At 46.8% G+C, this 11,129-nt stretch overlaps 1 protein-coding gene across 2 annotated transcripts in view; it reads right to left on the reverse strand.

Annotated features, from left to right (window-relative positions):
* Positions 1-7,213: 7,213 nt before the first annotated feature.
* Positions 7,214-11,129, reverse strand: part of Uba2 (ubiquitin like modifier activating enzyme 2) — a 27,085-nt gene continuing 23,169 nt past the window's right edge. The window contains exons 15-17 of one of the 2 annotated variants that reach the window (XM_050118962.1): positions 10,564-10,669; positions 9,246-9,382; positions 7,214-8,016 (exon numbers count right to left, since the gene is read on the reverse strand). In XM_050118962.1, coding sequence (XP_049974919.1) covers positions 7,835-8,016; positions 9,246-9,382; positions 10,564-10,669 — 425 coding nt within the window. In that variant the 3' untranslated portion in view covers positions 7,214-7,834. The other variant, XM_050118963.1, reaches the window with a different exon arrangement.

An 11,129-nucleotide genomic window follows, 5' to 3' on the forward strand; every position in this document is an offset into this window, starting at 1 on the left:
CTTACTGCAGATAGCAGCCTCTGGCACTCCCAAGATCATCAGACCAAGCTCAGACTTGAGCCTCAGCTGTGACAATGGTAAGAGTCTCCTTGAAAAGCAAGGGCCCCTCTTTTACAGTGCCAGGCCCTAGGATTTAGGGTGTGTCAACAGGATGCTTCTGAGCACCAGTGCAGTCACGTGATGTATGGAGCCAGCGAGGCCACATGGCTGGAGACTGTATCCCCAGAGCCACAAACTAAAAATCTGTCCTCTGCTGGTAGAGCAATCAGAGTAAAGAAAAGCAATCCTTATGTGTAGAGCCCCAGTGATCCAGGAAGCCAGATCTGAGCGACAGGACTCCTTTCTTCCAGGCACCCTTTGCTCAGAGCCTGACAGGAAAGTACCCCCGGTATCAGGGTACTTGTGCAGTAGCCTGGCCTCCTGGTTGCAAGGAGCCAACTGGGACACTAGCTTCCCAGATGGAAGTGAAACAAATCCCTGCTTCATCCTCCCTGGCCCCACCCCCACCTCCCTGGGGTGGCCACACACACACCTATCTCCTAGGACTTGAGGGAATTCCAGCCCTGCCTGGCCCAGACACAAGGTCTGGAAGCAAGCATTTGGGGAGCACGTGTCAAGGGGCACTGCCTCATTATCTACCTGTCTGATGAGAAAGGAAAGTCAATTTGACCGATGATCACATTTCATTGATCAAATGCATCATCAGGCATTTGAAAGTGAGAGTGTTGGGGGCCAGTGAGAAGACACATGAAGGTAAAAATCACCTTGCTTAGTGTGATTCCCCAGAACTCACAGTGGAAGGAGAGACCCAGTTCCCAAAAGTTGTCCTCGGATAGCCATGTGCATTGCGTATACGTGCACACAAACAAAACGGGGCTGGAGAGATGGACAGCTGGTAAGGGGCTTGTTGCCACGCCTGACCACATGCAGTAAACTCCCTGGACTCATGTGCTAGAAGATTAGACAAGTTGTTCTCAGACTTCCACATGCCCACTATGGCATGAACACATGCACACACATGTGCGTGTGCAAACACAAATTTATGTAATGAGCAACAACAATTGAAATACTTTTATAAGCAATACTGGGTTTTTTGTTTTTGTTTTTGTTTTTCGAGACAGGGTTTCTCTGTAGCTTTGGAGCCTGACCTGGAACTCCCTTTGTAGACCAGGCTGGCCTCGAACTCACAGAGATCCGCCTGCCTCTGCCTCCCTCCATCCCTCCAGTGCTGGGATTAAAGGCGTGCGCCACCACCGCCCGCCCGGCTAAGCAATATTGTTTTTTTTAAGATCTATCCTAGGTTATGATGGTGCATGACTGTCTGTAATCAGGAGACTGAGGCAGGAGGATCACTTTTGAGGCCATCATGGGCTGCACAGCAAGATTCCCTCAGAAAGTTATTAAATAAATGTCTCAGTCCAACTTGCCCAGTTTGAGCCTTCAGAATTTAAATAACATATTAGTGTCCAGGGTCAGTTGAAATCCATTGCTTTAGCAATAGGTAGCAAAACTTAAAACTGTGGAATAGTAGAATAAAGCACTTCTAAGAGATCAAATCCCTTGTGTGCAGTTAAGTCTGAGGGCCGGGCCGTTCATCCCAGCACTGGAGGGATGGAGGCCAGCCGGGAGACTGAAGCAAAAGGATCACAAATTCAAGGCTTGCCTGAGCTACAGATCAAAGTCAGTCTGACCAATGAAGTGAGACTATCTCAAAATAAAAAAAAAATAATAATAAAAGGAGCTGGGGGGCAGGGAGCTGGACACTTGCCATCAAGCCTACTGATGACTTCTATCCCTGGGACACACAAAGTAGAAGGAGAGAACCCCTCCTTCATAGTCACCTCTCATCACAGTAAATAAATGAGAAAGAGATCTGAAAGCCTAGTTGGAACCCTCAGTACCACAAATGAACGTGTGTGTGTGTGTGTGTGTGTGTGTGTGTGTGTACATTATTATTATTACAGGTGGGAGAAACCAAGTGAGTCATGGTGGCGCATGCCTTTAATCACAGCACTCAGGACACAGAGGCAGGTGGATCTCCAAGTTTGAGGCCAGCCTGGTCTACAGAGCGAGTTCCAGAACAGCCAGGGCTACATATCCCTGTCTCAGACAAACAGAAGACCTGGAGAAATCATGACAAAGTGTATAGAAACTAGTATTCAAACTTTTGCATACATTGTATTTTTTTGTTGATCAGGGTCTTTGCAGCTCTCCCTGTCCTAGAACTTAGTATATAGCCCAGGTTGGCCTCAAACTCAAGAGATCTACTTGCCTCTGCCTCCTGAGCACTGGGACTAAAGGCAATCACCATGTGTACATCCTTTTTTTTTAAAATATTTTTTTTATTTATTATGCATACAATATTCTGTCTGTGTGTTTATATGCAGGCCAGAAGAGGGCACCAGACCTCATTACAGATGGTTGTGAGCCACCATGTGGTTGACCGGGAATTGAACTCAGGACCTTTGGAAGAGCAGGCAATGCTCTTAACCACTGAGCCATCTCTTCAGCCCCACCATGTGTACATTCTAACAAAAGTTTTGCTCAAAACCTTTTCAAGTTTGCTAGGTTTAAGCCTTAACAAAAAAGTCCTTATTTTTTAAATTTCCTAATTTTATGTATATGGGTGTTTTACCTGAGCATATATCCATATATCAAGTGCATGCCTGGGACCCACAGACGCCAGAAGAGGACTTTGGATCTCCTAGAACTGGAGTTATAAACCACTGTGAGCCACCATGTGGGAGATGAGAAGTCAACCAGCCCCCCCTGAAAAAGCAGCCAGTGCTCTTAACTGCTGAGCCATTGCTCCAGCTCCTTTAAGCACTCTTTTTTTCCAGGCTGACATGAGTCAAAGATATTTAGTATGTTTTTTTTAACTGAGTTATGAAAGTTTGTTACATATTTTGAATACCAGTGTACTGTGTGCTTTACAAATCCTTTCTACCAGTTTATGACTTCTTGTTTTTGTGTCTTCTTAAGAATAGAAGTTATTCTGGGGGAGTTGGAGAGATGGCTCAGCAGTTAAAAGCATTTGCTGCTCTTGCAAAGGACCCAGGTTGGGTGCCACCCCCACACTGCAGCTCACAACTGTCTGTGACTCCAGTTCCAGGAAAATGAACAGCCTCTCCTGGTCTGGGTGGGCACTAGGCACACACACAGTACACTGTCATCACGAAGGCCAGTCAGACACATAAAATAAAATAAAAATGTATGTTTTTGTTTCGTTTTAGACAGGGTCTCACTATGTAGCCCTGGCTGTCCTGGAACTTGCTCTGTAGACCAGGCTGGCCTTGAACTCAGGGATCTGCCTGTCTCTGCCTCCTGAGTGCTGGGGTTAAAGGTGTGTACTGTCACTCAGCTTTTTAAATTCCTTTTGGTGAGGTCCACGATCACTCTTCTTATTGCTGTGATAAAGTATTTGGAAAAGCAGCCTATGGAAAGAAAGGCTTATCTTGGCTTTAGGACGGAACACAATCCCCAGGGTGGAGAAACCGAGTGGCAAACATCTAGTCTGGATGCAGAGAGAGATGAACGCACGCAGCAGGTGGAGGTCTGGAGACGGAGAGAAGAACGCACGCAGCAGGTGAGGTCTGGATGCGGAGAGAGATGAACGCACGCAGCGGGTGGAGGTCTGGAGACGGAGAGAAGAACGCACGCAGCAGGTGGCGGTCTGGATGCGGAGAGAGATGAACGCAGCGGGTGAGGTCTGGATGCGGAGAGAGATGAACGCACGCAGCGGGTGGAGGTCTGGATGCGGAGAGAGATGAACGCACGCAGCGGGTGGAGGTCTGGATGCGGAGAGAGATGAACGCGCGCAGCGGGTGGAGGTCTGGATGCGGAGAGAGATGAACGCACGCAGCGGGTGGAGGTCTGGATGCGGAGAGAGATGAACCCATACAGCACTCCAGCTCATTTTCTCCTTTCCCCTTCACCCGGTCCAGGGCGGCCCCAGCCCAGCAACACTTCTCAAAGTGGTACTTTGTCAGGCAATAATTTTCCTCAAATATGACCAACCAGAACAAAGCACTTAGACCCTACAGTTCAACTTGGTTGATTTTCTTTCTTTCTCCCTCTCTTCCTCCCTTCCTCATTTCCATCCCAGGCTGGCCTCAAACTTGCTATGTAGCCAAGGACTCTGAGCTACTGATCCACTTCCTTCACCTCCAAGGTGCTGGGATTAAAGGCATGTGCTACCATGCTCAGTTCATCCTTGTTTTCTTTAGCGAGAACAGTTAAATGTCTCAAGCTTTTGGCTTCAATTTGTTGTGTTGAATTGAATGCAGGAGGAAAACGTCCCTTCTATGTGTAGAATTCAAGTAGCAGGTACCCAGTATAAAAGTATCTATAAAAATACTCCTCTAAGGCCGGGCGGTGGTGGCGCACGCCTTTAATCCCAGCAGAGGCAGGCGGATCTCTGTAAATTCGAGACCAGCCTAGTCTACAGAGCTAGTTCCAGGACAGGCTCCAAAGCCACAGAGAAACCCTGTCTCGAAAAAACCAAAAAAAAAAAAAAATACTCCTCTAAACTGGGTGGTGAGAGGCAGAGGCAGGCGGATCTCTGTGAGTTCAAGGCCAGCCTGGTCTAAAAGAGCTAGTTCCAGGACAGGTTCCAAAGCTACTGAGAAATGCTGTCTCGAAAAACAAAACACAAAGACTCCTCTAAATATATCCACTCTAAAAACAGTCAAATGGAGAATTCTGGACCTCAGGAATAAGGCTTTGAAATGCAAAGAGATCGCTTATCCTCTTACTTCCACACAAGTGCAGAGGCATGTATACACATGTACACACGTGTAGACACACACACTTCTGAGCATACATACACATATTTTCTTTTTAAATGTTGTTTCTTTGCAAGTTCTTATGTGTACCTCATGTGTGCCTGGGGACAGTGGAGGTCAGAAGGTGTCGATCTCCTGTGACTGGAGTTACAGTTGGTTGTGAGCCACCATGTGGGTGCCAGGAACCAAACACAGGTCCTCTACAGAGGCAGCCAGTGTTCTTAACTTAACCAGTGCTCTTAAGCAAGCCCTAAGCCATCTCTACATCCACACACAAAAATATTTTTTTAAATGATATAATTTTCAACTGGGCAGTGGTGCCTCCTAGCACTCAGGAGGCAGAGAATTTCTGTGAGTAGAGAAACATTCACAGAGAAACCCTGTCTCAAAGAAAGAAAAGAAAGTAACATAATTTTCCTTGAGGCTGGAGAGATGTTGCCTAGAGAGTACTCATTTCTCTTGTAGAAGGCACCGAATAGGTCTACAGCACCCACGTCAGGGGACTGACAATTGCCTGGAACTCAAGCTCCAGTGAATCCAATGCCTCAGGCTTCCTCAGGCACCTTAACTTACATGCAGAACCCCCCCCCCCACACACACACACACACAGACACGCACTTCATTAAAAATAAATCGTTTTCCTTTGACTTTTCAAGATAAAAATAAACATGGCTCAGAGGTTAAGAGCACAGGCTGATCTTCCAGAGGTCCTCAGTTCAATACCCAGCACCCATATGGTTGGCTCACAATGATCTGTAATGAGATATGATACCGGCTTCTGGCATACAGGTGTACATGCAGACAAAACACTATTTACATAAAAAATAAATCTTTAAAAAAAAATCACTTTCTGGGCGGGGGTGGGGAGCGGGAGTTTCGAGACAGGGTTTCTCTGTAGCTTTGGAGCTTGTCCTGGAACTAGCTCTTGTAGACCAGGCTGGCCTCGAACTCAAGAGATCCACCTGCCTCTGTCTCCTGGGATTAAAGGCGTGCGCCAGGAGAAAAATACCTCATTCATCTGTGTTTGGTTGTGCACATGCCATGGCATGCATGCATGTGTATGAAGAACAGAGAGAACTGTCAGTTCTCATTCTCCACTTGTATGAGACAGAACCTCTCTTTTTTGGGGACAGGGTTTCTCCATGTAACAGCCATGGCTGTCCTGGAACTCACTCTGTAGACCAGGCTGGCCTCAAACTCAGATCCGCCTATCTCTGCCTCCCAAGTGCTGGGATTAAAAGCATGGCCACCATTCCCAGACTCTCAAAAAATAAAAATATAATTTATTAACTTTTTTTTTCATTCATTTTACATACTTAAACATATTTCGTTTTCTTTTGGAAGATAGGGTCTCTTTACATACCCCTGGTGCTAGGATCAAAGGTGTGTCAGTCACCACAAGCAGCTGAGTCAGATATTACTGTGTCCAGATTCATGTGGGTTCTGGAGACCCAGATCCTGGTCCTGATGTTTTCATGACAAATGCTTTACCCTGGAACTGTCTCCCTAGCTTACCAGCAAGTTTAACACTGGCCTGGACAACAAAGTGAAACCCTGGGGCTGGAGACAGTTCAATTCCCAGCATCTACACAGCAGCTCACAACTGTCTGTAACCCCAGTTCCAGAGGGTCTGATATTTTAAAACCAATTCACATTAAAAAAAAAAAATTTAAAATACAGCGAAACTTTTTTTTTTTTTTTTTTTTGAGACAGGGTTTTCTCTGTGTAGCTTTGATACCTGTTCTGGAACTCACCCTGTAGACAAGGCTATCCTCAAACTCAGAGATCCGCCTACCTCTGCCTTCTAAGTGCTGGGATTAAAGGCATGTGCCACCACTGCCCGGCTTAATTTTTAAAATGTATTATGTGGGTATGCACATGGTTTTGGAGGTGGGGAGAGGGGGCCAGCTCTCATGGAGCTAAAGTTATAGGTGGCTTTGCGGACACCAGGTCACCTGCAAGAACAACTGCTCTTAACCTGAAACATCCGGCTCTCCAGCCTCCAGATTCAGCTTTCTGCCTGAGATCCCAGATGTGCTTAGCCACACTCAAGGGGCCAGACGTGGGCGGTATTTCTCAGAGACAGGGTCATTTTACTGGCCTGGAGCCTGCAAAGTGGCTCAGCGATTCCTTGTCCTCTCTACTGCTGGGATTACGAGGTGTCCCACCATGACATGCCCAGTCTTTATTGTTTGTTTTTTTCCAAGACAGGGTTTCACTGTGTAACAGCCTTGGCTGCCCTGGAACTAGCACTGTAAACCAGGCTGGCTCAAACTCACAGAGATCCACCTGCCCGGCTCACGCCCAGCTTTTTTAACTGCAAGCAAGGCAAGCAGTTGTCTCAGCCTGGAGGCAGCCCTTAAGACGTGTCGAGTTGTTCGTGCCTGTGACACATACAAACCCACTAAGGCAGCCAAAGAGATAACAAGTACACAGACACCATTTATTTGGTCCATAAGTACAGTATATTTGTTGTTTGAGTTTACAAAACATCAAATATAAATAACCTGAAACTGTAACAAATACACAAAAATTGGCTTCTTACACAGACATACCAGGCAGTACAAACTGAAAACTTGAGTAAATTAACATTGTTTTACATTAATATACACAGTGCCAGGTAACATTTAAAAAACAAGTTTCAATGCATAGCACTTGACACTTCTGTGAATCTTTTTCAGGTAAGAGTATGAAAATGGTTAGATCTAGGCTAAAAATAACTCTTCTCTAGCCAAAAATAAAGGCATAGTATTTATAACCAGGTCTCAGCGTTCCTACCCCACAGTATTTTCCACTAGGAAATGATAGCTAAGGCTATTTACAGGGAAGGCAACATGCACGCGTTCTCTCAGCTCATCGCTGGTCCACCCAGCTTAGCGCAAAGGGTCTCAAACACTACTCCTACTTCAGTACAGCAATACAGTCTCTAACAGTCTCAGCAAATGAATGCTTTCATAGGGCGGAACCAAAGCCACTGCAGCCCTCTGCTTCCCTTCTGTAACAAAGGACAAAACCTTCGGTTCCAACCAGATCAAGGGCCAGGAGTATGCTCAGTCTAACTCTATGACGTCATCACTATCTTCTGCCTCCTCCAAGCGGGACCTCTTGGCATCAGCATCCTCAGTTTCTTCCAGTTTCCGCTTGCGCGCCCTCTCGTCCTTGCTGCCGTCAGCGCTATCTGAAGGGCCTTCTTCGTCTGAGTCAACTATGAGCACGTCATCTTGCTCTTGGGCTTATTTCAGAAAACAATGTGAAGAGTAATGAAGTGTGGGAGATGTCAGCGGCTCACCAAGGCCTCACACAGACAGCTCACTGAATCCAGGCCACCCTCACCGGCCACCCCCAGGGAATGTGTTTGGTATAACAAGCATGTCTACTTTTAGGAAAAGGGTGTTACTGGGAGGGGAACCAACCCTGGGCAAAGTCCTATTTTTTTCCAAGCAAAACAAAAAATTGTGACTAGCACGTTTCAAATGCATCATCATGCCTGCTGAGTCTCCACTGAGAAGGGGTGGGGACACCCTAATAGAAGAAAGAGCAGCAACAGCAACAAGCCACTTACACCTGCCAGCGACTGCTCTGAGCTGTGCACAAACTCATCTAATCAGCCCTATAAAGAAGACAGCATTATTATCCCACTTCCAGAAAGGAAACCAAGGGACAGAGAGGGACTCCCTGTGGTCACAAAATGTGGCCAGGCTTCAAACTCCGGACCCCCATACTCGAATTCTTTAGCTCTATACCCAAAAGGCAGGGTGTCTCCCATGTGCCAAAGCTAAAAACAGAACCACACCTTCCCTACATTTCACTCAAAACCCGGCACAGCAGAGGGTCAGGGTTACAATGCTTTGGTTGGGTGGGTGGGGAGTGGGTCAGCCAAGGTGGCCATGTTCTACAGCCTCCAAGTTTACCCCTTAATCCTCAGAGGACACTAGAGCCCAGAACAAACATTCTAAGGAACATCAAAAGATGAGGGGGTCAAAGAAATGGAAACAGAGGTAAAAAACTGTTAACCTTCAGTTTCCTGCACAAAAAGAAAGGAGGGGAGGTTAACCGTCCAATCAGAGAGCAGCACAGGATTGGGTACCTGAAAAGGTACCAGGTGTTTGCAGCAGGACCCCTGGGGTAGTTTGAGGTGGCCTGGGCTTAGGGACTCTGCCTCCTGGAAGCCACACCCAACCAGATAAATGATTGGAGACTTCCAATCAGATAGACAGTTGGCAGCTTAGACAAGAACAGACTTTGAGCAGAAAGTGAACCCATAGCTTGCTGGAGTCCAACAGGGGAGTCAGAAAACCACCTCTGCTTCTCTAAGACTATCCCCAGCCTTAAAGGGCTTCACGGTCCATAAAACTCAAAGCTCCATTATACAGTCAATTCCAGACCAATTCGAGTTAGTATTTTACAAAGTCCACCAAAGTCCCAGCTTGTTTTAAGTCCTCTGGCTTGGAGGTGACTCACCTGTGGAGGTGGACGGCTGGGCACCATCGTCACTGCCGTTGGTGATACTTCTGGCAGCATCTTCAGCTTGTTTGGGCCCCACTTTTTCTGGGGCATCACCAACAACTTCAAATTCGACATCTTTTCCTAGATCCTCACTGTAAGAGAACACAGGCTGTAAACCAGGGACCAGGCCATGCGCACTCACATGGTAAAGGAGGAGATTCCCCCACCCTCAGAGTGCACTGCACCCCAGAAGGCTTTAACTTTCACAATGCTCTCGAAAAAAAGATCACAGAGCAAAGCTTTTCTGGTTCAAACTGTAAAGGCTGGTTTTATTTTGTGTCACTAACATAGAAAACTGAACAAGAGATCCTGCAGCCCTGCAACTGAGACATCCCTTTCCCCAGATGCTACACCCAAAGAGCCTTCACTCCATTCGTGAGCTGATCTTGGTGTTCTGGGTCTCCCCTACCTTTATAGGCAACTCCCCACTTTCACACATGAGTTTCAAACTGTGCATGAGAATGTGTGTCAAGGTGAATAGAGGATGCACATTTCCACAGGCGGTTCTGTTCTGAGATTGAACACAAGTAAGAAAGACAGGCACATGCTGTCGGACTGTGCTACTCCTTCAGACACTTGAGTTGCCCTGTCCTTTCCTACTCTTTCCTTTCACAAGTAAACACAAGTCTGCCACCGCCACCCAGCTGGTGTCCCAATGAAGCCAGGGACAGCACAGCACTGACATTCAGCTTCAAGTCCATTACATAACTTATAGAATTTAATGTCCTGCCAGGCAGTGGTGGCGCACACCCGCCTTTAATCCAGCACTGGGAGGCAGAGGCAGGCGGATCTCTGTGAATTCAAGGCCAGCCTCATCTATAAGAGCTAGTTTCAGGACAGCCTCCAAAGCTACAGAGAAACCTTGTCTCGAAAAACTAAAGAACAAAACAAAACAAAACTGGAGGGCTTATAGGATGGCTGATCCTCAGACTTTTGACAACTTTTCTTAAAGGTGAATATGGTACCTGCAGTGTTGTGGCTCAGGTTAAGGGTGCTTGCAGGCCTGAGTTCAGGTCCCAGGTCTGCTGACCTCCACATGTGTGCCATGAGGAATATTCACTGAATAATTTAAGATTTTTAAAGGGTGCTGGGATTAAAGGTGTGTGCCACCACCACCCAGCCCCTCCAGTTTTTTTCATCCCAAAATGGTTTTGTTGTTTATATCTCTTTCTGAGTCCTAGCGTTTTCCTTCAGGTACAGCCCTGTGCAGCTCTACTGAGCCTTCCTCTCGAGCGCTCCTGTGCTTCATATACTCCAGCGTAACAGCTCCTACCTATGAAGAATGTTGATCAGTAAAGTGTAGTCCTGAAGGAAGTCATCTGCTTGAAGCCGGCTGCCATTTCTGATCCCAAAATCAGACAACTTCTTGGGGTTATTAGCTGGATGTGAACAGAACACAGATGCTTTAGTCATGACTTCACAGCGCGGGCAGGTAAGTTCTTAAAAAGCAAAATCCATTATGGTCAGACTGTGTCCCCGCAAAACTGGCACTCTCAAATCCTGACCCACAGTCCCCAAGAAAGTAATCGCATTTGAAGAGACAGCTCTTTGTACTAGTGGCAACAGATTAAAAACAGGTTTTCACATGCATGTAACCCTAGCACTTGGAAGGCGAGACAGGGGATCAAAAGGCCAAGGTTATTTGGGGGGCTAGCCTAGGCTACACAATAGTCTTACTCTAAATTAAATAGTAGTAAGTAGGTGTCTATAGAAGCCTGGCCACCCATAGATCTGGGACACACATCCCTGCAAGACAGACCACGTGAAGACAGGACAAGGAGGAGAGGGGAGGAGAGGAGAGGAGAGGGGAGGGGAGGAGAGGAGAGGAGAGGGGAGGGG

Source organism: Alexandromys fortis, unplaced genomic scaffold, assembly GCF_014885135.2.
Source record: "Alexandromys fortis isolate MF-2015 unplaced genomic scaffold, M_Fortis_MF-2015_v1.1 scaffold_140, whole genome shotgun sequence".
Classification (NCBI taxonomy): Eukaryota; Metazoa; Chordata; class Mammalia; order Rodentia; family Cricetidae; genus Alexandromys; species Alexandromys fortis.